At 42.6% G+C, this 27,399-nt stretch overlaps 1 protein-coding gene across 8 annotated transcripts in view; it reads left to right on the plus strand.

The window, feature by feature from the left end:
• Window positions 1-27,127, plus strand: part of PCNX2 (pecanex 2) — a 357,339-nt gene extending 330,212 nt beyond the window's left edge. For 6 of the 8 annotated variants that reach the window (XM_056567003.1, XM_056567002.1, XM_056567001.1 and 3 more), the window contains 5 exons: window positions 1,658-1,932; window positions 3,905-4,095; window positions 5,132-5,571; window positions 24,830-24,872; window positions 25,303-25,654. In XM_056567003.1, the coding sequence (XP_056422978.1) occupies window positions 1,658-1,932; window positions 3,905-4,095; window positions 5,132-5,571; window positions 24,830-24,872; window positions 25,303-25,358 (1,005 nt within the window). In that variant the 3' untranslated portion in view covers window positions 25,359-25,654. Of the gene's footprint in view, window positions 1-1,657; window positions 1,933-3,904; window positions 4,096-5,131; window positions 5,572-24,829; window positions 24,873-25,302; window positions 25,655-26,562 lie in introns of those variants that run through there. The other 2 variants (XM_056566999.1, XM_056567000.1) reach the window with 2 other exon arrangements.
• Window positions 27,128-27,399: the final 272 nt, after the last annotated feature.

The raw sequence follows: 27,399 nt of genomic DNA on the forward strand, positions 1-27,399 counted from the left end.
GCGCTCGGAATAAGCGGTCGAGCGTCATCAAATGCAGGTAAAGGACCCAGCTTCCGGTCAGCAGAAAAATGCAGGAGAAGACCGGGAAAGGGGCCATATGGAAAGCGCAAGTATATTAGAATGCTATATAACTTTGCTTGATGCAGGAATAATGTGCTAGCCATTAGGATGCAGGAATAGATTTGCAGAAAAGATTTGCATCGGAGTACTCCTTTAAGAGTTGCAGCGCCTTGATCCAGGAGTTTCTTTTTGTCTTACCTCCTCTGCTGGACACCAAGCATGTAATAGCTTGGTCTTAATGTTCAATTATGGGGGGCTATTTAATATAGGCTCCTGGATCTACTGGCTGTGTACTTTGTGTTATCCTGTGGTTGTAGCTATTTTGGCTTCTTACCGTTTGGTAATCCCCTTTTAGTCTGCTGATTCTGCATTGATGTGACCAACTAATATGACTCTTGGACTGTTCCCTGTTAACCATCTGCTTGCTGGTTCTTCATATACGTTACTTCCTGGCTATCTGACCTCTGGGCTGTCTGCTGTTTATTCCCCTGCCTGTCAACTTTGTCCCTACTAGCCCTCCTGGTACTAGCCTGGCTAGACAACCTTGTTAATCCCTGCATGGGGAGGGGGGTTGCTGTTATAGTTTGCAAACTTTTGACCAGGGTTATGGCTCCATCTCAGTGCTCTGCAGGTGCAACTGGGTTCCTGGCAGCTTAGTCTGTCTGAACTTGCTCAAGGCTCCGATGAAGTCGCAGGGGTAGTGTTACGATGCTGGATGTGGATCCTACTAACCTGTGTAGCGATGACCCGGACCATACGGGGAGCAGATTCTGAGGTGCTACTGGTCTTCACCAGAGCCCGCCGCAAGGCAGGATGGGCATGCTGCGGCAGGTGACACCCAGGTCGCTACCCCCGAGATGGCTCGACCACACAGGTAGCTGGGCAAGACGAGGCACCAGAGGATGAGGCAGTAGCCTAGTCAAACTTAGCAGAGGTCAAGGCAGGTGGCAAAGGTGCATAGTCAAATAATGTGGCAGGAAGGTCTGGATACACAGGAAAAGACAAACAGGCAAAAAGGAATGCTTAATCTCAGGCTAGGGGCGCTGAAGATCCAGCAGGAAAGTGGGGGAGGAGCTGGCATAAATAACATATGGGATGGACCAGACACCAATTAGTGGTGTGCTGGCCCTTTAAATCTAGAGAAGGTGCCGCGCGTGCACCCTAGGAGGCGGGGGCGTGTGCGCGGGGAAGCAGAGAGCCGGGCAGCAGGAGGTAAGCCACGGGCCACGATTCGCATGCGGCCGCGTGCCGCGATGCAAATACAGGTCCCAGCGGGAGCAGGAGATGGCGGGCGCTCACGGTCGGGGTCCAGGACCGGAGCGCTTGCCGTAACAGCTACCAATAGTTGAATGGAGTTTTGGCTGCTTTTTTCAATATTAAAATTTATTTTTAAATTTATTTTCTTTATCTAAAGCTGACATTCAGGATCAAACTATTATTACAATAAGCATTACTTTTCAATTGCTTAAATTTATTTTTTACATTATTATTCATATTATATTATACATATTACATTATGTTACTGAATAATTAATACATTAGAACCTAGTGTATCCAACCTTAGCAATTTATGTATAATTATATTATATTGTTTTAGGTTAATAAGGAATGTGTAAGAGGACTTTGGGCTGGACAACAACAGGAGCTGATCTTTCTCCGGAACCGTGATCATGAAAGAGGCAGCATTCAAAACAACCAACATGTTTTAAGAAATTTAATCAACTCTTCCTGTGATCAACCTTTGGGTTATCCCATTTATGTATCGCCACTCACTACATCTTATCTAGGGACACACAGTCAACTCAAAAAATTATTGGGTGGACCAATTAATTTTGACATTTTTACCTCGTGGTTTCAAACAAAATGGCTTTTGTAAGTATTGCTAAACTAAATTATATGCAAAGTAACGCAATTCTATAAAAGGGTACAAGAAAGACAACCTATGCTGATGCAGTGTTTATCAAATAAACTCCCATAAATACAGTTATTAATTACATGTCTTTCAAGAACGGCATTAATTCCCTTTTGAAATCTGTCACCAGTGTCCGTTAAATATAACAATGTATGGTTTAAAGTGCAACTTTCATGAGGTTTGGGGCATATAACCTAACCACAGTCTGTGTATGGTGTGCAGAATATGTATCCTGTCTTACTTGTATCTCTCTTATTCCAGCTTTTATTATCCCAAAAAAACACTTATTTGCAGCCACTGACAGTCGGTTAGGCATGGGCAGGGGTTTGCTATGTCTCGCAACCGCCACGCCTGTCCTCTGTACACCAGCGCTGGGACCACTGTGGGATTGACACACAGGTCCAAACGCATGCGCCCCTTATCTTTCATATGTAAGCGCCGACCAACATTACTTTACTGAGCGAGCGCTCTGTCTGATGCCTCCGTGCACCCGGGCAATACTAGATGCAGAGAGTGAGCACTCTCTGCCTCTAGTGAATACAGAAGCACCCAGCGTGTCTCCCTCACGGAGAAGAAGGAAGAGGAGAAGGACAGGCACTGTCCGAGTGCACGGAGGCGTCAGACAGTGGGAGTGAGCACTCTTGCTCTGTAAATTAATGTAGTTCGGCACTCACATATGAAAGATAAGAGGCGCATGCACTGGGACCTGTGTGTCAATCACACAGTGGTCCCAACACTGGTGTACACGGGACAGGCGTGGCGCATAGCGAAGCCCTGGCCATGCCTATCCGACTGTCAGTGGCTGTAAATAAAAGCATTTTTTGGCATAATAAAAGCTGGAATAAGAGAGATACAAGTAAGGCTGGATACATATAGACTGTGGTTAGGTTATATGCCCCAAACCTCATGAGAGTTGCACTTTAAGGCAGCTAGTATAAAATCAGGGTTTATACCAGCATCCTAAGCGCACTCCCTTTCACTCCCCCCTGTCCACCTGGCACTGATTGACAGCTGTCTGTCTATACATGGTATATGAAGAGAGAAGAAACACAACCAAAGAGCCCTCCTTTGTGTGAATCTCAAAATGTAGGTGAGGTTTATTTAAAAAAATTACCCATTTTTGTTTTACAAATGTCAGCACAACTCACATCAGGCAACAAAGGGCTAATGCTCCTCGCCAAACATGCTCTAGGGCCTCAAAATCTAAAATGTCTCCAGTAACTCCTCCTAGGGGATATTGGGCATTGCCAAAAGCTTCCATAAAAACAGTTCCAAAAAGAATTAAACTGGCAAGATTTATTGTAGTGCACAACACATTTCAAAGCCTGTCCAGCTTCTTCCTTAGGGTCTTTTTTTTGTTATACAAAAGGGAAGGGGCCTCAGGGGCGGAACCTCCCAATGTAGCATGATGCTACAAAAATTTGCTCCATGCATGGCGTTGAGAGGAAGGGGTGAGTCTTATTGGCTGTTGCCCTATGTTCCCATCCAGTTTTTGTCTGTCAGCTAATGGGCACCAGCTAATAAGGAGCACTACATTCATAGCACAGATGGGTTAAGTGAGGTCCCTCTGCATCCAAGCTCACATGGGATATGTGGTCTGTGCGGGGAAGCGAAATCACACTATACTCTAGACGGCTCCATACACAGCAAGGAGCATGTACTGTCCATGAACAAATGATGTCCCCGTCAGAGCCCGCTGGGGACATAATTTGTACATGGACAGTGTCCTCAATCTGGAGACCGTCCCTAGAAACCAAGGAAGTCTGATCAGCCTACCTAAAATACATTTCCAACATATACAAACTTGTACATACATAGTTGTGTATATAGTGTGGTCATTTTTGTTTTTTCTGATGTTTTATAAAAAATATTAGCACATAAAGTTGATTTGATTAAAGGTGATCTTAGATATGCATTACTTATTTAATTCAGGATGAAGAAGGATTATGACAGAAGCCATAATGATGGAAGCATTAATGAAGATGCTAACTGTGAGGGTGGTTTGTCATCAGTAACCATCAACTCAGAAAGCAATAACAGTGAAAGTTGTCGAAACTCATTGAACGCTTCTCATGCAGGCTCAGGGACTAAATCATTGGAGAAAAAAAAACACCAAACTAAAGGTAAAATGTTGCCTTTTAACTGGTAATAGTCCATATAATGTATTCACATCTACAGTATACATGAGATTAGAAAATAAGGTCAACAATGACACATTGCTAGAATGAGCTGCAAAAAAAGGAGACCAGTGAAACACATTCCCATTTTTATACTTTTACATTCTCCCTGCTTTACAGTCAAGATTTGATAATTCCATTTTAATATAAGAAGGAGAAATGGGTAAAAAGAGATGGCATGTTTCAGTCTGTCTATGGTGGGCAGAGTAGCACAGAATTTTATACAATTGAAGTTATCCTGTAGACATATTGAAATAAATATCCATCCTTTTCCCTCCTATGTATCTGTTTAAAATATTTTACTTTTTTTTATTAAAAAGGATGAAAGCTTCTTCTTTTGAAGGTTTGAAATATGTATAGGTATACAGTGGATTATGTTGCTCATTGTGTCACAGCATGGTATATGTATATATATATATATATATATATATATATATATATATATAATTATTTTTTTCTACAGCACCTCTGTTTTATGGAATGGTGTACTCTAATACGCCATTTCTTATCTTTTTTTTTTAATACCTTTCATATTACTCCCATGCCAGCCACATTTCCTTAAAAGGTTTATTTTTTATCTAAGGCATTTATGGCATATCTACCAGACACTCTAGGTGTTAGTTACCCAGGTACAACATTCTACAAACACTCTAATAGAGAATTGGCCACATGTGCATGCTGCCCTCTCCATTAAAGTTTATACGGGTAATGAAAACAGCCACTGTGCCCTCAAGTAATATAAATGCTTGCCTCCTTCACAAATAATTTTCTTTCTGTGCAAATGACAGACTTTTTTGGAGAATCCATCTGTCACAGATGATTCTGTATATAGAGAGAGATCACATATGTAGCACCATGTGTTTTAATGTAAAATGGGCCTTTCTGACAAATATTTTTTGGAAAAGCTTAATTGGCTATGACATACTAGATTTGAGATAACTTTCTGTCTTAAAAAATAGCTATTGGATTATTTTTCTTTTAGGAAAAAGAAAATATAGGAGTCAGTCAGCCTATACACATTCCTCCTTAAACCAAATACATGTCCTTTCAAGCCTTTCTGGACCAAATGTGGAAAAATGTAATTCTTCCTGTACAGATAATTATAAAGATGTCAAACGATTATCTTCAAGCCATCACTGCTTAACAAATTCCTCAAGATCCCAGTATGCTCCCACTGTTGTTTCCCCTGCTTCAGCAGTCAGGAATATTAATGAACAAGCAAGAGAGCTTCATCAGTCTGGCCAGACATCATCTACCAATTCTACATTGAGCCTTCTGTTTGGAAAGAAAGGATTTTCAAGTGCATTAGTTCTGTCTGGCCTTTCAGCTGCTGATGGAGATAATACAGCAGACACCCTGTCCTCGAGTAGTGTTAATATAGTTGTGTGTTCACATTCTAGAGCGGCAGATCAATCTACAGAGGTAAGAGCTTCAAAAGGTAACTCAACATCCATCATTTCTATAAGGGGCTTTCTGATTTATTAGAAAACAGTAACAAAATACAGCATGCTCCTATGCTCCCTGGAGTCTCTCTCTACTTTTTCCAATAACACACTCTCCGGAATTTCCTGATGACCCTAGAAACCCTCTACTGGCAGTAACTGTGGCTGCAGGTGTTTGGGAGCCTTATCAGGAGAGCCATTGGGCTAAGTAAACGGGCACCAGGGAGGTCCAGCGTGCTGGAAGTGGACCAGGTGATATTAGTATGTTATTTTACAGCCCTAACAGGCTGTAGATTCTTTTTTGATTAGTTTGCAGAAAACCTTATTAGACCTGGTAGTAAAGCATGCAGGCCTTCCATGCTTGTTATGCTAATTCCATTGTCTGTCTTGTTTTTTTGTTTTATTTTGTTTTACTAGGTAATGTTTTTATTTTGGTTCCAGCTTTTGTTATATAAGGAGAGTAAAGAATAATTTTTTCCCGCTGCTATAGTACAGCTCTAGCTCTTATTAGAAAATAACATGGAGGCTTTTGTGTGCCTTGTACCTATTTTATATAGGATGCCTGGTATCTTGATTCTTGATCTTCTCTTTTGATATGGTGTACTACTGCAGCCTACATTTCCCATAATGCCTCTGCAAAGATAGGGGGAAGGAGTCTAATCACATTGCACTAGCTCTGCTCTGAGTCGTATCTGAATGCAGCAAGTAAAAGATCATTGAGAGAGACCTGTCTCTAAATCACACTGCAGGAGCAGATGAGTATTCCTATGGGATGCTGCTTCAGTCTGTCTCCTTGTAGTAGGTTTCCCCCCAAAACTCTTACAAGCATTGTAATGCTGCATGTCTGTTAATATAAATCTTTATATTAACATAGGTAAGACAATTTCCCATGATAAGAATGCGTGCCTCTAAATAAATCATATACTTACCTAATAACATCAGTATACAAGGAGTAATATTATCACCATACATATTACCATCATACTGCTACTAACCAACTCCTGTATTCTAAGACCAATATTATCACAAATACCAGTATACAAAAATAAATATTACTGTCATACATATTACCACAACACTGTTACTGACTAAATCCTGTATATGGACACCAATGTAATGGAGCTGGATTTGGATCCTCTAACCCAGGGGTCTGCAACCTTTAAGACAAAAAGAGCCACTTGGACCCGTTTCCGAAGAAAAAAAAAAAAACTGGGAGCCGCAAAACCATTGCGACATTTAAAACAAATATAACACTGCATATATTGTTTCTTACCTTAATTCTATGTATACAGGATCGTGCAGTCAGCTGTCAATCTGAAGAAAAAAAGGACTTTCACTTAACAATGTAAAATATATTTTTGGGGTGGGCTTTTTTTGGGCCCAGGCCTGGGGTGGGCTTTTTTGGGGCCCAGGCCTGGGGTGGGCTTTTTTGGGGCCCAGGCCTGGGGTGGGCTGGGGAGAGTGGGGTTAATGCACTGGGGAGAGGGGGGTTAATGCTGCCGCGGGGTGAGGGGTTAATGCTACCGCTGCCAAGGGGTGAGGGGTAACTTAGCCCCTCACCCCATGGCAGCGTTAACCTCTCACCCCGCGGCAGCGATAATGCTGCCGCTGCCATGGGGTGAGGGGTTAAGTTACCCCTCACCCCATGGCAGCGGCAGCGTTAACATCTCACCCCGCGGGGGATGAGGGGTTAACGCCCCACTGTCAAGTGAGTAATGTACTTTACATACTCACCAGCTCCTCACGTGGCGTCTTCCTCTCCCGGCAGCGCTCCTCGACTGAGGCGCAGGCCGGCGACGTCACTGTCATGTGACGTTACATTGTCACATGACAGTGAGGATCCGCACGGCCCCGGAAGAAGAAACTCCGCTCCGATGGCACCAGTGCAGGTAAGTAAACCAATGGCGGCTCACGGGCTCAGATCATTCTGGGACACTGCATTGTCCCGGAATGAGGGTGACTGGGACCCGGGACAGACTCGTGAAGCCGCGGCAAAGGAGTAAAAGAGCCGCAGGTTGCCGACCCCTGCTCTAACCTGTGTGGCTGGTGACTCGGACCGTATCGGGGAGCGGAGTCTAAGGTGGCGCTGGTCTTCACCAGAGCCCGCCGCAAGGCAGGATGGGCTCGCTGCGGCAGGCGACACCCAGGTCGCTACCCCCGACACGGCTCGACCACACAGGTAGCTGGGCAAGGCGAGGTACCAAAGGATAAGGCAGTAGTGTAGTCAAACGTAGCAGAAGGTCACGGCAGGTGGCAAAGGTGCGGAGTCTAATAACGTAGCGGAAGGTCTGGAACCATGGGTAAGGCTAACAGGCTATAAGGGTCGCTTAATTTCAGGCTAGGGGCACTGAAGACCTGGCAGGGAAGTGAGGGAGGTGCAGGGACTTATAATGTGGTGTCAGGTGCAAACACCAGTTTACAAGGAGGAAATGTTCCCCCCATATAGTCACCAAGGCTCTACAGACCATATGAGTGACTACAGTGTAGTTATATTAGGTGACTTGTAGGTAACATCTTCTCTAATTGAAGTCATGCACTTTCCTTTTCCTTCTCCGTTCAGTGTCATGATGATCTTTCAGCCACGACTTGTCTCCACAGAACCTGCAAGACAAGCATTTTTAATCTCCACACTTTTCCAGCACCTCTAACTCCCCAAACAGTAAGAGTCCCCCCCGGAGTCCCACACAGTAGATTGGGTAGGTAAGTGGGTTGGGGAAAAGTAGGTAGGTCCCCCCCCCATTAGGTAGTTAGGTTTCTCCAGTAGGTAGACAGGTCCCATCACATTTCCCCCATTGTATAGGTCCCACGAGTTGGTAGGTCCCACTTTAGATAATAGTCCCCCGGTAGGTAGTAAGTAGCCCCCCTGTTGGAAGTAACCCACTTGTAAGTAGTCCAAATAATATAATAAAATACTGATGCATATAAATATGACTTGCACTTGAATAAAAAATATATTTTATTCCACTGTGTGTTAAAGCCTCTGTGTACAGACACAAAACATTATGATGTTATTTACGGTAGTTCCAAAAACTTGTATGGAGGTAATTCCAGAGGAATACAAGTTTTTGGAACTAAATAACATCTTAACATTTTGTTTTCTGTACGCAGAGGCTTTAACTCACAATGGAATAAAATCCATTTTTTATTCAAGTGTAAGTCCTATTTATATGCGCCAGTATTTTATTATATTATTTTGATTCGTTTCACATGTATGGTTGGCAGGGAACCATAATATACCAGGCTGCAGAGTAGGCATTATTATTCACCCACAGACCCATTAGAGCGCTAGTGACTATATCTAGGTAGCAGTCCACATGTGGGTAATAGACTCATCTTTGCGAAAGTATAGAGAAAGAGAAGCTCAACTTCTTGTGGCTGCCTGCAAACACTGCAGGCGGCCACACAAGTAATGAACGGGACAAGAAATCAATGGCTTTTTGCTCTGTAAAACTGTAAAAGGAGACCCGCGACAGCCCTGTCAGCCTGCTAGGGACCTACCACCTAACACTGCACTCTGTTTCAACAGGAAGGAAGAAATGATCTCTTTAGCCTCACACAAACAGATGACAATGGAGAGCATGGTTTAGTGGGGAGGGATTTGAGAGCAGCCAGGTGGGATTTGATAGGTATTGATGTAATTATGTTGTTCACTGTCAGTCAGCCAAATTTAACAGGCTGATCTCCATTTGTACATGCTGGTCTGAGGGGGGATGATATAATCCAACTCTAATAATGAAATGGCTCAATATGTATGGGTGCAGCTGAGCTGGGATGAAAAAAATACTCAGCAGGAGTATTGCTGATACAAAAGGTATATTTTTTTTGCAGATGACAATGCTGCAGCAATTCAGCACCATTGACTCTTCTGTCAGGAATAAAAACATTTATTTTAGCACTTATGAAAAGGCCAACAGATTTATAAAAGATTGAATGGAATCCATGATATAATTTATAAAAGATATTTTCATCATCTGGCAATCCATGCCTGCAGCCTATAGCATGGAGATGGGCTGACTGTTTTCCTTAAAGGGTAGCTCCCACCATCCTATTTTTTTTTTTTTTTGCTAGCCCGTTCCCCCCCGCTACGGCACTAGCCCGTTCCCTCCCCTCCACCCCCTTCCCTCATTACACTTGCAGTTACTGCAAAGTCCGTCAGCGGGCGTGCAGGGACAGCGGCGGCAACGAGGCAGCGGTGGTGATGTGCGGGAGGTGTGGCCGGGGAGCCAATGCGCTCGCTCCCGCCTGTCTGATTGACAGGCAGGGAGCGAGTGCAGCCTAACTGAAAAAGGACTGATTGCCACTCCAAAAATCAGTCCTTTTTCAGTGGCCGTTTTTTAAATGTAACTTAAATCTTTTTAATGAAAAATAAATAAATAAAAGTATATTAGAGATATGTTGTAGTACATAAGTACTACAACATATCAAAAAATAAAGTTGGTGACAGTGCCCATTTAAGAGGGGTTAGAGAGTATATATACAAAATAGTCTAATTTTAATCTTATAGACGTTAAAAAAAAGTTTATGCATTGTACTCTATGAGTCAATGAAAACTGTTGGCCAACGAGAAGGAAAAAAGTAGGAGAGGAGGAAAAAAGTCAATCGAACAGTGAGTGTATTCAAAATAACTGATTTGTGCATCTAGAAACACAATTATCTAAAAATAATAGCACATTTATCCACTAGAGGGCAGCAAAGTTCAGGCAGACAAAGCTAATAAAGAAGAAGCAACAGTGATAATTATATACCACTAGAGGGCAACATAATTCAGAAGGATACATGCCACAGACAGAGCAGTTAAAAGGGTACTCCACTGCTCAGCGTTTGGAACAAACTGTTCCGAAACGCTGGAGCCGGGAGCTCGTTACGTCTTAGCTCCGCCCCCTCAATACAAGTCTATGGGAGGGGGTGTGACAGCTGATACATCACACCCCGCCCCCTCACACAAAAATTATCAATGGAAATCAAATTTATCAACCCATGGAGGTCTGGATATGGAGTCACACTCAAAATCAAAGTGGAAAGCCACACTACAGGCTGATCCAACTTTGATGTAATGTCCTTAAAACAAGTCAAAATGAGGCTCAGTAGTGTGTGGCCTCCACGTGCCCGTATGGCCTCCCTACAATGCCTGGGCAAGCTCCTGATGAGGTGGCGGATGGTCTCCTGAGGGATGTCCTCCCAGACATGGACTAAAGCATCTGCCAACTCCTGGACAGTCTGTGGTGCAATGTGGTGTTGGTGGATTGAGCCAGACATGATGTCCCAGATGTGCTTAATCGGATTCAGGTCTGGGGAATGGGCGGGTCAGTCCATAGCATCAATGTCTTCCTCTTGCAGGAACGGCTGACACACTCCAGCCACATGAGGTCTAGCTTTGTATTGCATTAGGAGGAACCCAGGGCCAACCGCACTAGCATATGGTCTCACAAGGGGTCTGAGGATCTCATCTCGGTACCTAATGGCAGTCAGGCTACCTCTGGCAAGCACATGGAGGGCTGTGTCCGCCCCCCCCCCCCCCCCCGAAGAAATGCCACTCCACGCCATTACTGACCCACTGTCAAACCGGTCATGCTGGAGGATGTTGCAGGCAGCAGAGCGTTCTCCATGGCGTCTCCAGACTCTGTTATGTCTGCCACATGTGCTCAGTGTGAACCTGCTTTAATCTGTGAAGAGCAATCTTGGTGTTCTAATGCCAAACGTCTGGCACAGTGTTAGGCTGTAAGCACAACCCCCACCTGTGGATGTCGGGCCCTCATACCACCCTCATGGAGTCTGTTTCTGACCGTTTGAGCGGACACCTGCACATTTGGGGCCTGCTGGAGGTAATTTTGCAGGGCTCTGGCAGTGGAGGTAGCGGTCCTGCTGCTGGACTGTTGCCCTCCTACAGCCTCCTCCATGTCTCCTGATGTACTGGCCTGTCTCCTGGTAGTGCCTCCATGCTCTGGACACTATGCTGACAGACACAGCAAACCTTCTTGCCACAGCTCGCATTGATGTGCCATCCTGGATGAGCTGCACTACCTGAGCCACTTGTGTGGGTTGTAGACTCTATCTCATGCTACCACTAGAGTGAAAGCACCACCAGCATTCAAGTGACCAAAACATCAGCCAAAGGATAGGGGATAAGATGCCCGATCGCGGGGGTCCCGCCGCTGCCACGCTCCCTCCATAGGCTTGCATTGAGGGGGCGGAGTGTGACGGCACACATGGGCGAAGCCGTGACGTCACTATGCTCCGTCCCCGTGATCGCCAGTAATCAGACCCAGAGTGAGCACGCTCCGGGGGCTGATTCTAACGGGGTGCGACGTGGAAGATCACAGGGGTCCCCAGTGGCGGGACCCCTGCTATCAGGCATCTTATCCCCTTAGCGCCGGAGTACCCTTTTAACTTTTCTACACTTTACCTTCTATAGGGAAACTGACAGGCTATTCACCTACACTAAACCCAATACACTTGTTATAGATACAGTCTTGGGTATAAATAGATTATGTGAAAGATCTCTGTACTGCTCCCTGATATCTTTATACATAGTTATTTGGTTGCACCTTATCCGTTTTTTTTCTTTTAAAAACTAAATAAACCTTATTTTGATAATACTTCTGGGTACTATAGTCCTTCCATTCCCTTTATTACTCTGGTTATCCATCTTTGATTCCTCTCCAACTCCACTATATCTTTCTTGTAAATTGGTGCCCAGTACTGTACACAGTATTCCATGTGTATAAAAATCACACCTGAAAGAAGATAAAGAGGAGAGAAGTTCACTTAGCCTTTGCATTGTGTGTCTGTGTGCCACACTGAGCATGGGCAACAGAAAGAGGAGAAGAGAACTGTCTGACCAAAATTGTGGAAAAATATCAACAATCTCAAGGTTACAAGTCCGTCTCCAGAGATCTAGATGTGCCTTTGTCCACAGTGCGCAACATTATCAAGAAGTTTGCAACCCATGGCACTGTAGCTAATCTCCCTGGGCGTGGACGGAAGAGAAAAATTGATGAAAGGTGTCAACGCAGGTTAGTCCGGATGGTGGATAAGCAGCCCCAAACAAGTTCCAAAGATATTCAAGCTGTCCTGCAGGCTCAGGGAGCATCAGTGTCAGCACGAACTATCTGTCGACATTTAAATGAAATGAAACGCTACAGCAAGAGACCAAGGAGGACCCCACTGCTGACACAGAGACATAAAAAAGCAAGACTACATTTTGCCAAAAATAAACTTGAGTAAGGGTGCGTTCACACGGAGTAAATGAAGAGTAATTCACGCCGAAACATTTACGGGCGGAAATTTTTTTTTTTCGCGCGGAATTGCGAGCAGAATTGTGTGCGGACATGGGGGAGAAAGAAGTGAAGGGTTTTTCAGCCATTTCTGCGCAAATTGCGTGCAAATTCTGCGCAAATTGCCTGTGAATTGCGAGCAAATTCTGCACGAAAACGATGTCGGGCGGAATTTTTTTTTACCATTGACTTCAATTGATTTCTGCTAACGGATTCCGCTTGAAGAATGAACATATTCTTTCTTCAAGCGGAACGGAATTCAGCGTCGAAATTCTGTTAGCAGAATTTCCGCAGTGTGAACAGGCCAGCAGAAATAACATTAAAGTCAATGGGCAGAGAAGATGTGCATTAATTTGTAGCGGAGAATTCAAGAGGAATTACTCAAGTAAATTCCTCTTGAATTACTCCGTGTGAACGCAACCTGAGCCAAAATCCTTCTGGGAAAACATCTTGTGGACAGATGAGACCAAGATAGAGCTTAGAACTTTTTGGTAAAGCACATCTTTCTACTGTTTGCCGAAAAGGGAATGAGGCCTACAAAGAAAAGAACACAGTACCTACAGTGAAATATGGTGGAGGTTCAATGATGTTTTGGGGTTGTTTTGCTGCCTCTGGCACTGGGTGCCTTGAATGTGCGCAAGGCATCATGAAATCTGAGGATTACCAATGGGTTTTGGGTCACACTGTTCAGTCCAGTGTCAGAAAGCTGGGTTTGCGTCCGAGATCTTGGGTCTTCCAGGAGGACAATGACCCCAAACATACATCACAAAGCACCCAGAAATGATGGCAACAAAGCGCTGGAGAGTTCTGAAGTGGCCAGCAATGAGTCCAGATCTAAATCCCATTGAACACCGGTGGAGAGATCGTAATCCATTAAGGACATAGCATTTTTCCACTTTAGTTTTTTCCTCCTTACCTTTTAAAAATCATAACTTTTTCAGTTTTGCACCTAAAAATCCATATCATGGCTTATATTTTGCGACACCAATTCTATTTTGTAAAGACATCAGTCATTTTACCCAAAAATCTACGGCGAAACTGAAAAAAAAATCATTGTGTGACAAAATGGAAGAAAAAACGCCATTTTGTAAATTTTAGGGGCTTCCATTTCTACACAATAAATTTTTTCAGTAAAGAAGACAACTTATCTTTACTCTGTAGGTTCATATGATTAAAATGATACCCTACTTATATAGGTTTGATTTTGTCTTACTTCTGAAAAAAATCATAACTACATGCGGGTAAATTTTTACGTTTAAAATTGTCCTCTTCTGACCCCTGTAACTTTTTTATTTTTTCACGTATTTTTTTTTATCAGTACCATTTTTGTTTTGATCAGACTTTTTGATTGCTTTTTATTCATTTTTTTGTGGTATAAAAAGTGACAAATAATACGCTATTTATGACTTTAGAATTTTTTCGCGCGTACGCCATTGACCATGCGGTTTAATTAACGATATATTTTTATAGTTATGCATGCGGCAATACCACATGTTTATTTTTATTTACAGTTTTTTTTTATGGAAAGGTGGGTGATTCAAACTTTTATTAGGGAAGGGGTTAAATCATCTTTATTAACTTTTTTTTCCACTTTTTTTTTGCAATGTTATAGCCCCCATAGGCTATAACATGCAGTACATTGATTCAATACACTGATCAATGCCATTGCATTGCAATGTTTTGATCAGTGTTATCGGCGGTTGATTGCGCAAGCCTGGATTTCAGGCTTGGAGCAATCAATCGCCGATCGGACACGCAGGAGGCAGATAAGGCACCCTCCTGATGCGTCGTAGCTGATCGGGACATCACGATTTTACCACAATGGTCCCGATCAGCCCGACAGCTGCCTGGATGCTTTCACTTTAGACACGGCGATCAACTTTGATCGCCCCGTCTAAAGAGTTAATGCCAGACATCTGCCTGAACGGTGATGTCCGGCATTAGGCACAGGTCCTAGCTGCTGAAAGCAGCCGGGACCGTGCAGATATGATGCGAGCTCAGCTCCTGAGCTTGCTTCATAACCCTCCCTGCCGCAGCGCCATTTATAAACAGCGTTTTGCGGCAAGGGGTTAAAATAGCTGTTGGGAAAAAGTGCCCTTCCAGTAAGAGAGACCTGGAGCAGTTTGCAAAGGAAGAGTGGTCCAACATTCCCGCTGAGAGGTGTAAGAAGCTTATTGATGGTTATAGGAAGCGACTGATTTCAGTTATTTTTTCCAAAGAGTGTGCAACCAAATATGAAGTTAAGGGTGCCAATAATTTTGTCCAGCCCATTTTTGGAGTGTGACATTATGTCCAATTTGCTTTTTTTCCTCCCTTTTTTGGTTTAGTTCCACACATAGGGAATAAATGTGTATAGCAAAACATTTGTTACTGCAATCTTTTTCTGTGAGAAATACTTCATTTTCTTGAAAAATTTCAGGGGTGCCAACATTTACGGCCATGGCTGTATCCCCTAAGTCCTTTTCCATGTCAGTTGTCCCCACTATTTTGCCATTTAGTTCATATTCCCAGCCTGGATTTTTCTTCCCCATGTACATAACCTTACATTTATCAGTGTTGAACCTCATCTGCCACTTTGCAGCCAAAGCCTTCAACCTATCAGGAGGCACTCTTTCTGAGTGTTGCTGTGTAAGAGGGGGCGTGAAAGAGGAGTTTCAAAAACTGTGATTATCTGTTGTGCGGAGTGAATCTGTGGAGTGGGTGCGACTGCCTATAGCCCACATTCATATTTTGGGTAAGTTTTTCTCTTTTGCACATAGTGGGATAACTGTTAGAGTTTAAACACCCTTTTTCATTTTTTTTTTTTTTTCTCTGTTCCACCTCTAGGGGGAGGAGGAGTAGATTGGGCACAGGTGTATAAATCTTAGCTTGGGACTCTTATTGAGAGCTTGCTCTTTCTGAGTGTTGCTGTGTAAGAGGGGGCGTGAAAGAGGAGTTTCAAAAACTGGAGTTTGAAAGCAGAAGGTTGAGATCGCTGTGAGTTTGAATTTTTGAACCCACAAGGTCTACAAAAAATTTTAAGTGTAATTTTGACTGTCTGTTTTTTCCTATACATTTGTGAAATCCCCATAATTAGATGGCCTCCATGTTGGAAAATGCAGTCCAATGTACATCCTGTTCAATGTATGCAATCCTTGAACAACAGTTTGAGGGTGCATATTGTTGTGCGAGATATGTGCTAGTTGTCCGTTTGGAAGCCCAGATCCTGCATCTAGAGGGGCGACTGGCAACAATGAGAAGCATTAACAACATGGAGAGGAGTCTCCTGCTCACTGAGCAGGCACTCTCGGGAATAGAGGTGGGGGAGGACAGTGGGACGGAGTTGCAGGACAGTCAGGCAGTTAGCTGGGTTACAGTTAGAAAGAGGGGTAGGGGAAAAAGTGTCAGGGAGGCTAGTCCTGAACTGGCACACCCCAACAAGTTTGCCCGCTTGGCAGATGAGGGGGATGCCATTACAGAGCTAGCAGAACTGCAGCAGGATACCGCCTCTGACCGCCAGGGGGGTGTCTGCTCCAGTAAGGAGGGAGGGAGGAGTACAGGGCAGGCCAGACAGGTACTAGTGGTGGGGGACTCAATTATTAGGGGGACAAATAGGGCAATCTGTCACAAAGACCGGGATCGCGGAACAGTGTGTTGTCTGCCTGGCGCACGAGTTCGGCACATCGCGGATCGGGTTGACAGGTTGTTGGGCGGGGCTGGAGAGGACCCAGCAGTCATGGTACATATTGGCACCAATGACAAAGTAAGAGGTAGGTGGAGTGTCCTTAAAAATGATTTCAGGGACTTAGGCCGCAAGCTTAAGGCAAGGACCTCCAAGGTAGTCTTTTGTGAAATACTACCAGTACCACGAGCCGCACCAGAGAGGCAGCGGGAGATCAGGGAGGTAAACAAGTGGCTCAGAAGCTGGTGTAGGAAGGAAGGGTTTGGGTTCATGGAGAACTGGGCTGACTTCGCTGTCGGTTACCGGCTCTACCGTAGGGACGGGCTGCACCTCAATGGGGAGGGTGCAGCTTTGCTTGGGGAGAAGATGGCTAGAAGGGTGGAGGAGTGTTTAAACTAGGGACTTGGGGGGAGGGAACCTACAGCAAAGAGGGGGAAGATAGTGTAGATAGAGAGGTGGGAATTATAAATGTACCTGGGGGTGGAGCGGAGGGAGGGGTTAGAATAGTTAATAGGATTAGGCTTCATAGGAAAATAAAACTTACACCCTTGAATCCCATTAACCCCAATAACATAAAGGATGGAAATGTAAAGTGTATGTTCACAAATGCCAGAAGCCTAGCAAATAAAATGGGGGAGCTTGAGGCCTTGATACTGGAGGAACATATTGATATAGTTGGGGTCACTGAGACATGGCTGGACTCCTCGCATGACTGGGCTGTCAATCTGCAGGGGTTTACATTGTTTCGCAAGGATAGAATGAACAGAAAAGGTGGTGGAGTCTGTCTGTATGTAAGAAGTGGTATGAAAGTCAGTGTGAATGATGCCATAGTGTGTGATGATTCTGAGGATGTGGAATCATTGTGGGTAGAATTACAAAAGGAGGGAAATACTGAAAAAATAGTATTTGGTGTAATCTACAGACCCCCTAATATCACTGAAGAGATAGAAGTTCGGCTTCATAAACAAATAGAGAGGGCCGCCCGGGCAGGTACAGTGGTAATAATGGGAGATTTTAACTATCCAGATATAGATTGGGGTCCGGGGTTGGCTAAAACTACAAAGGGGCGACAATTCCTAAATTTATTGCAGGATAATTTTATGGGCCAGTTTGTGGAGGACCCAACAAGAAGTGATGCCTTGTTGGATCTGATCATTTCCAACAACGCAGAGCTGGTTGGTAATGTAACTGTGCGGGAAAACCTTGGTAATAGCGACCACAATATAGTTACTTTTGACTTAAAATGTAGAAAACAAAGACAGGCGGGGAAGGCAAAAACATATAACTTTAAAAAGGCAAATTTCCCTGGGCTGAGGGCTGCACTACAGGACATAGACTGGGGGGAGGTGTTGTCAAATACTGATACAGAAGGTAAATGGGACATCTTTAAATCAACTCTAAATAACTATACAGCTAAATATATACCAAATGGGAACAAATATAAACGATTAAGGGTATGTTCCCACACGGCGTATTTTGCTGCGTATTTGCTGCGTATTTGGTGCTGCGTATTTTCCTACCCATTGACTTCAACAGAGAAAATAAAATACGCAGCAGCAAATACGCAGCAAATACACCGTGTGGGAATGTACCCTAAAACTAAATCCTACATGGCTGACACATGATGTTAAAAGAGCAATAAACAACAAAAAAATAGCCTTCAAAAAATACAAATCTGATGGGTCAGCTATAACATTTAAACAGTACAAGGAGCTTAATAAAATCTGTAAAAATGTAATAAAAACAGCAAAAATTCAAAATGAGAGACAGGTGGCCAAAGAAAGCAAAACTAATCCTAAATATTTTTTTAGACATATAAATGCAAAAAAAACAAGGACAGAGCATGTAGGACCCCTTAATAATGATAATGGGGAGGTTGTCACAGGCGATCAAGAGAAGGCGGAGCTACTGAATGGGTTCTTTAGTTCTGTATACACTATGGAAGAAGGAGCTGACATTGGCCAGGTCAGTGCTGGTAACACATCATGTAATGTACTGAACTGGCTTAATGTAGAGATGGTACAAGGTAAGTTAAGTGATATAAATGTAAGCAAATCCCCAGGACCGGATGGACTACACCCAAGAGTTCTTAGAGAGGTAAGTTCAGTAATATCTGTACCCCTGTTCGTGATATTTAGAGATTCTCTGGTGTCTGGTATTGTGCCAAGGGACTGGCGCAAGGCGAATGTGGTGCCAATCTTCAAAAAGGGCTCTAGGTCTTCCCCAGGAAACTATAGACCGGTAAGTTTAACGTGCATTGTGGGTAAATTGTTTGAAGGACTTATAAGGGATTACATACAGGAATACAAAGGGGATAATTGTATTATAAGTGATAGCCAGCATGGGTTTACTAAGGATAGAAGTTGTCAAACCAATCTAATTTGCTTTTATGAAGAGGTGAGTAGAAGCCTTGACAGAGGAATGGCTGTGGATATAGTGTTTCTGGATTTTGCTAAAGCATTTGATACTGTCCCTCATAGACGTCTGACAGGTAAGTTAAGGTCTTTGGGTTTGGAAATTTTAGTTTGTAACTGGATTGAACACTGGCTCATGGATCGTACCCAGAGAGTGGTGGTCAATGATTCGTACTCTCATTGGTCCCCGGTTATTAGTGGTGTACCCCAAGGTTCAGTACTGGGACCGCTGTTGTTTAATTTATTTATCAATGATATAGAGGATGGTATTAGCAGCTCTGTTTCTATCTTTGCAGATGACACCAAGCTTTGTAGCACAGTACAGTCTATAGAGGATGTGCATAAGTTACAAGATGACTTGGATAGACTAAGTGTCTGGGCATCCACTTGGCAAATGAGGTTCAATGTGGATAAATGTAAAGTTATGCATCTGGGTACTAATAACCTGCATGCATCGTATGTCTTAGGGGGGATTAAACTGGCAGAGTCACTGGTAGAGAAGGATCTCGGTGTACTTGTAGATCACAGACTACAGAATAGCATGCAATGTCAGGCTGCTGCTTCCAAAGCCGGCAGGATATTGTCATGTATCAAAAGAGGCATGGACTCAAGGGACAGGGACATAATACTCCCCCTTTATAAAGCATTGGTACGGCCTCACCTGGAATATGCTGTTCAGTTTTGGTCACCTGTCCATAAAAGGGACACTGCGGAGTTGGAAAGGGTGCAGAGACGCGCGACTAAACTAATATGGGGCATGGAACATCTTAGCTATGAGGAGCGATTAAAGGAGTTACAATTGTTTAGTCTTGAGAAGAGACGTTTAAGGGGGGATATGATAAACGTATATAAGTATATTAATGGCCCATACAAAAAATATGGAGAAAAACTGTTCCAGGTTAAACCCCCCCAAAGGACGAGGGGGCACTCACTCCGTCTGGAGAAGAAAAAGTTTAGTCTCAAGGGGCGACACGCCTTCTTTACCGTGAGGACTGTGAATTTATGGAACGGTCTACCTCAGGAACTGGTCACAGCAGGAACAATTAACAGCTTTAAAACAGGATTAGATACATTCCTGGAACAAAATAAGATTAATGCTTATGAAGAAATATAAAATCTCATCCCTTCCTCAATATCGCGCCACACCCCTACCCCTTAATTCCCTGGTTGAACTTGATGGACATATGTCTTTTTTCGACCGTACTAACTATGTAACTATGTAACCTTTTAATCTGTCCCCCTAGTAATTGAGTCCCCCACTACCAGCACTTGTCTGGCCTGCCTTGCACTCGTCCTTCCCTCCTTATTGGAGGAGACACCCCCTAGCTGTCAGAGGCAGTGTCTTGCTACAGCAGTGCTAATTCTGATCTAACATTCCTTTCATCTGCCAACCGGGAAGACTTGTTGGGGTGTGCCAGATCAGGGCTGGCCTTCCTGACCCTTATCCCTATACCTTGCCTTCTAACTTTCACAAACCTAGCTGCCTTCTTCTCCTGTACCTCTATATCCTTATCCCCCCCCCCCCCCCCACCTCTGCCCCAGAGACTGCTGGCTCAGTGAGGCAACAGACGAGTTTCCAAATTGCTAATGGATTCCAGAACTGGTTGCCTGCTCTTACTCGCCCCAGTAGCCAGCGGTACTAATTAAAACTGGTGTGGAGCAAGTCCACAAGGAAGTAACAATTAAGTTTCATCTAGTTTAAGTCAGTATATATTTTAACCTTGCCTAGTTAGTTTAAAGAGTACCTGTCACTAACTAATCTATCCCTGATTTACAACTCTATCTATCCCTGACTGATGCTTAGAAGCATCCTGCTCTTAATTTACAAACAAATCCTTTCTAAGTACCTTTTTTTCCTTTCTTGAGTCCTGCTCACTGTGTGTGAGCTCCGTGCTGAGGCAGAGAGCATTCCCCGACAGGCGTAACATTATCTGAAGCCGTGCAGGGGCTCACTTCCGCCCTCTCTTCTGTATGCTGCTGCTCTGAACAGAAGCACTGTACTGAGCCTCAGTGCATGCTGCCGGCTGGGGATCATTTATAGTAGGCGCAACAGGGGGCTGGGCCATGGTAATGTCTCATTCACAGGCAGAGAGTAAGAGCTGTATGCCTCCAGAATTTGGCTTCATGCCGGTTTGCATGAGACCAAACTGTTCATTTGCTCACGCACAGAATGCCGCAATTGAGACACCTAGTGGACGGAACTTCACAGCCAAAAGAAATTTTTTTAAAGCAAGTACATTAGAAAAAAATGAATTGACATATAGGGAAGAAAATATAAAAATCAAAGTTTAGTGACAGTGCCCATTTAAAGAATGAGCTTATTCTAAGAGTAAAACAGCACTGGGTACAGATGACAACGTATGTAGTAGGAAAGGGAGATAAACTATGGTGAAAAATAACCCATACTTATTTGTCTCCCACTCCTTCCTACCCATGGTCCTTTTGGCTGGTGTTTTAGCCATCTATCTGTTCCGAGTCATAGCATCATAATTCTTACAGAATTTCTTATCAAACAGGTGATTCACTGTTTGGAAAAGTTCAATATTGTGTATACAAGAGACAAGATATTGCTTCACTCTCTGATCTAAAGTTTGTTTATAGTAAAATGTTTTACATTTGAACATGCAAAACCATGCCTGCCTTAGAGACATGCAGAGGGCTGAAATGAGTTCCGCGGAGTAGAACAGGTAATACCTTTTTTGCTTCTGAGACAAGCCTTTTCAGTTCAGCCTCACTTTTCATGCCAGCCCCTGAGTTAAAGGAATGTGCAACATGGGGAGCAAGAGAGGCAGCAGAGCTGGGTCAGATCCAAGTGTAGTCAAAATGGTAGCAGTACACAGCTTTTGAGTGAGTGCAATGACACAGGATTTTTTTTTTTCTATGAAAGTATATTACATTCTTACACATCTTAGGACTTATTAAACAATAATGTTATACTCCTGAAATACCTTAACCTGTTAAGGATGAAGGGCGTACAGGTACTCTCTTGCGTCCTGGTACTTAAGGACCATGGGCGTACCTGTATGGCCTGAATTCTTAAGCAGTTTTGAAGCGAGCACAGGAGTTGTGCTTGCTTCAGATCAGTGAGTGTCGGCTACTATCAGTGCTACTCACTGATGATGCAGGATCTCTACAGCCTGGAACTTAACCATTTTGACGCTGTGATCAATGCCGATCATGGCGTCTAAAGTGAAACCCTGCGGAACCCTGTGATGCCTGAGGAGGGTCCCCTTACCTGCCTCCTGCTGCCCAATCGCCGATTCAATAATGTAGCCTGGCTTAGCCAGAATATATGTTAGGATTCGGCTAGCTGGATGTGGATCCTTTGTGTCAGCGAGGGATTGGCGTGGACCGTGTCGGTGGACCGGTTCTAGGGTTGCTACTGGTTTTCACCAGAGCCCGCCGCAAAGCGGGATAGTCTTGCTGCGGCGGTAGCAACCAGGTCGTATCCACCGGCAACGGCTCAACCTCGCTGACTGCTGAGAAGGCGTGGGACAGAAGGACTAGACAGAGGCAAGGTCAGACGTAGCAGAAGGTCGGGGCAGGCGGCAAGGTTCGTAGTCAATGACGATAGCAGGAGATCTGGAACACAGGCTTTGGACAACAATAAACGCTTTCTCTGGCACAAGGCAACAAGATCCGGCAAGGAAGGAAAGGGGAAGTGAGGTTATATACACAGGGAGCAGGTGGAAGCTAATTAGACTGATTGGGCCAGGCACCAATCACTGGTGCACTGGCCCTTTAAATCTTAGAGAGCTGGCGCGTGCGCGCCCTAGAGAGCGGAGCCGTGCGCGCCAGAACATGACAGCCGGGGACCGGAACGGGTAAGTGGCTTGGGATGCGATTCGCGAGCGGGCGCGTCCCGCTATGCGAATCGCATCCCCATCGTGAATGACAGTGCAGCGCTCCCGGTCAGCGGGTCTGACCAGGGCGCTGCAGAAAGGAGAACGCCGCGAGCACTCCGGGGAGGTGCAGGGACCCGGAGCGCTCGGCGTAACAATATATCAGTGAATTGCCAATGTTACTGTGTAATGCTATCTAATGACTGCATATAAAAGTTCTCTATGGTGTAAAATAAAAAATAAATAAAAAGTTTCTAAAATGATATAAAACCCCTCCCCTAATAAAAAATCCAATGCCCCTTATTTTCCCATTTTACAAAAAAATGAAAAAAAATGTACATATTTGGTATCGCCACGCATAAATGAATACATAAAAAAAATACCAAAGACCAAAAATACAGATTTTTTATCAAATCATGTATATAAAAATTATAAAAAAAACAAATAAAAAGCGATCAAAAAGTTTTATCAAAACAAAAATGGTACTGATAAAAAGTATAAAAAATTTGCCATCATACATCCCTTTATACGGAAAAATAAAAAAGTTACAGGGGTGAGAAAATTACAATTTTATGCATACCAGGTTCGTAAAAAAATAAAGTTTGCATTTACTATATAAATCAGGCGTCATTTTATTGCATTAAAGCACAGAATAAAGATAATGTATCATTTTTACCATAATGTGCACTGCGTAAAAAAAACAACTACATTTTCTTATAAATTTCCACCTGCAAATAATATTTTTTTTGGTAGCGTCGTACATTTTATGGTAAAATGAAAGATGTCATTACAAAGTACAATTCTTCCTGTAAAAAACAAGCCCTTATATGGGTCGGTAGGTGAAAAAGTAAAAGAGTTATGGATTTAAAAAATAAGAGGAGGAAAAAACGAAAATGCAAAAATGAAATTGGCCAGGTCCTTAAGGGGTTAAAGGCCAAGGACACCTTTGCACTAATTTTTGTTTTTATTGTTTGTTTTTTTAATGCAAAATAAAGCAACTTTATAGTCTTCATTAAAAATGTCCTACCATTTGCTACTCAGGGAAAGAGACGAGAAGGACTTTCTGTTGACTGCACTTTTTGCTGAATGGTCAGATGAGCAGGAATTTTATTGTAAAATGAATTGTAAATGCTAGGTTCAGGGAGTGTAATCAGGAGCTTCATAATGACACCACTTTAAATGTTTTACGACAACTTAGCCTCATATTTACACCCCCTCAGCCTAATGTTCACACCCTATTTGCAGAAAAGTTATATTCAGTGAAAAGTACAGATGGTAATCCAAATAGGAAAACCCCTATATCTCAGGAATATGGAAGCATGTCAAAATAGTAAATAAAAAAATACTGTTGTGGCTAAAATTACTGAAGACTTTTGTTTGCACTCATCTGGAAGTGGTCTCAGAGGGGTATGCAGGTGTATTAGGGGCATATCGATAGTAGGGGAAGGGGGGGGGGAGGGGCTGTCATACTGTAAGTCCTCAATCTCTGCTGAAAGTGGCTTTCAACTGTTTGTGTGCCTCTTTAAAAAGCCCTGGGGCCCACAGGACTCTGATTAGGCCACTTAGGCATATGGCTAGTAAAAGTAGACTAAATGTAGAGAAAAGTAATTCACTTTTGGCATTGCTATTTCACGTTTTCTCTGAACTTAGTTTCTTGACAAATACCAACACAGAAAATGTCACTACGCTAAATACAGATCTTGACCATCTTCCAAAAAGTACACTATGACTATGTACATTTTTAATTGTGATATACTTATGGTCATAACTTATCACCTATCAACATGAGGACGTGGTGCCTTGTCTTTCAAGTGAATGGATTGATGCCCTATTTACTTCTTATGGCAATCCCATGTCAAGTAAATGGAGTAGCAACATGCATGCTGCCATTCCTTTCACTCGGGAGACGTGGGACCCTCGTTCTCATGTTGATAAGTTATTATATTGGAATGACCCCTTTAAACATTTTACATTTTATTATAATAAAGACAGCTCAGTATCTGTAGTATGTTTGAAATGATAAAGTAACTATGTCTCTTCCTTTCAGAATATCTACAGGACTGTGGACATTGATGGGCCTACAGATGCAGGTGAAACATAACACCGCAGAGTCTTTCTACTTGGAAAAAAAGACAGATATTGTTAATACTCCACCCATATCAGATTCTTAAAACCTTAGTGAATAGATTAAGGTTATTAAATTATAAATATATAAACTCTGGGGGAACTTACCTGACACTCAGATGAACTGAGAAGGAAAACTGGATAAGTGACATTGAAATGTTTTCAGGCTTTTGATACCAGTGGATTTTAACTTGTCACTACTATACTATTATTGCACTTCTTGTGTAAGTCTTAGAATGGATCAGAGATGACACATGTATTATTCGAATCATGAAGACCTGTATCAAATACATCAATTTTAGCACTGCTAAATAATGTAGGGACTCTAGTATATGCTTGCCAGTGGATTTATATCAATTAATAGATTGGTCTGTGTTTTATTTCCTATTTTGTTAGGAAGAGACAGCATGAATACAGTATTATTTAAATGTATTATGCAAGAATTACTGTAGCCCCCTTAAACAAAGTAAGTGTTTTATGCTGCTCCATATTTATAGTATAGATATGTTTATGATAAAACAGCTTTGAAGTTAGAACTTTTTAGTGTGTAAGAAAGTGAAAACAATGTTAAAAAAAAATTTTAAGCACATCATGAAGTTCTGCATTACATGCACATTTTAGCACTGCTAAGCAATTTAATGGACACTAATACCTGCATGCCAGTGGATATAGTATATACTGAAGTACTAGTTATGAAGCAGAAACAATTAAAGGGGTTAGCCAGGAAAAAACTTTTTTATATATATCAACTGGCTCTAGAAAGTTAAACATATTTGTAAATTACCTCTATTAAAAAATCTTAATCCTTTCAGTACTTATGAGCTTCTGAAGTTAAGGTTGTTCTTTTCTGTCTAAGTGCTCTCTGATGACACCTGTCTCGGGAACCGCCCAGTTTAAAAGAGGTTTGCTATGGGGATTTGCTTCTAAACTGGGCGGTTCCCGAGACACGTGTCATCAGAGAGCACTTAGACAGAAAAGAACAACCTTAACTTCAGAAGCTCATAAGTACTAAAAGGATTAAGATTTTTTAATAGAAGTAATTTACAAATCTGTTTAACTTTCTGGAGCCAGTTGATATATATAAAAAGTTTTTTTCCTGGAATACCCCTTTAATTAGGCAGCGAGTCCTGTGCAGAAAGGAAGATTTTACATATAGCATTGTAGGGAAAGGTCTGCAAACTACAGTACATTTACTTTAGCGTTCTGCCTCTCTGTGCAGAATAATAATAAATAATTAATAACATTGGGGAATATCTATATTTAAGATATAATAATTATTTAGTAGAGTATATAACATGGTTTGATATTTAAATAGAATATAATTACGTGAGCAGAATAATATCTATTTTATCCACATAATTCCTCTGTCATCACTTTGAAGCATCAAGATTTCGTGTTCCACAACATTTCCATTTAAGCCAGAATTGTACTCCCCCCATAACCAAAACAGAAACAGTATGTGCAAACAGCCTTTACTTTATCATTTTAAGGGGTGTTTTCTAGGCTAGGAGGTATTATTAGGTAATGCTTCTAGGTACTGTTGAAATAAAAAGGTATTTACTGTATACTTACCTGCCCCCCTCCCTGCTGCTGCAGTTCTGGTTAGGCATTGTCCCCAATGCTTTCCTCTTTTTCTTGGTATGTTTTGTTCCGCAGGATCTGCCCAATCAGGACTTCATTGGGCTGAATGAGAAGTTCCTGCATGAAATGTCACAGGGGCCAAGAAGAAGCAGAGAGCAACTTATACAGAGCAGCGTAAAAGTGGCAGCGACTGTCCAACCTATTACAGTTTATCTGCTTCATGGAGATTGTCCATCATTTATACCTAAGGGTCCTTTACAGCACCTCATTGTATCCAGAAGAAAATATATTCTTGAACCATAGAGCATGTATATAAACCTATAGAGCATGTATATATACCTAATATTAATATTCAATGGATAGAAATCATGAGGTTTTTGTTATTTGCTACCTTTCTCCCAGATCTCTGCACCATTACTGTATTTTTTTTATACAAGTTGTGCCTGCCAGGCTGAACACTTTCTACCCCCTTCTTTCTGCTTCCTGCTTTCAGGCTTGCATGCTTAACCTGTCAGACCTGTTGTATTTTTTGTGTTGACCGAACATAATTGTTTTGAATATTAGCTGTGTGACTCAATTATTGCATATTTTTATCACACATTGATTTGTTTGAACTTAAAGATACAAGCCAAGAAAATTGTGCCTCTTGTTTATATGGTTATATTTTAATACATTAGAGTTAAGCATTTCTGTATAAAATTGCCTCAAAGATACATATCGTGTCTACTGTCTGAACATACAGTCATCAAGAAGAAAGAAAAGATGCACCTAGATAGAAATGTCAGATTGCAGTATAACATGTAGTTATGTCTCAGGCGGATAAGTAAATGATTACAGGTGTGGTCTGATTGCACAGAGTATGACCACAAAAGAACATAGAAGTGCTTTTCCCCACTGCCCTGAAAAAAAAAT

Source organism: Hyla sarda, chromosome 3, assembly GCF_029499605.1.
Source record: "Hyla sarda isolate aHylSar1 chromosome 3, aHylSar1.hap1, whole genome shotgun sequence".
NCBI classification, from domain to species: Eukaryota; Metazoa; Chordata; class Amphibia; order Anura; family Hylidae; genus Hyla; species Hyla sarda.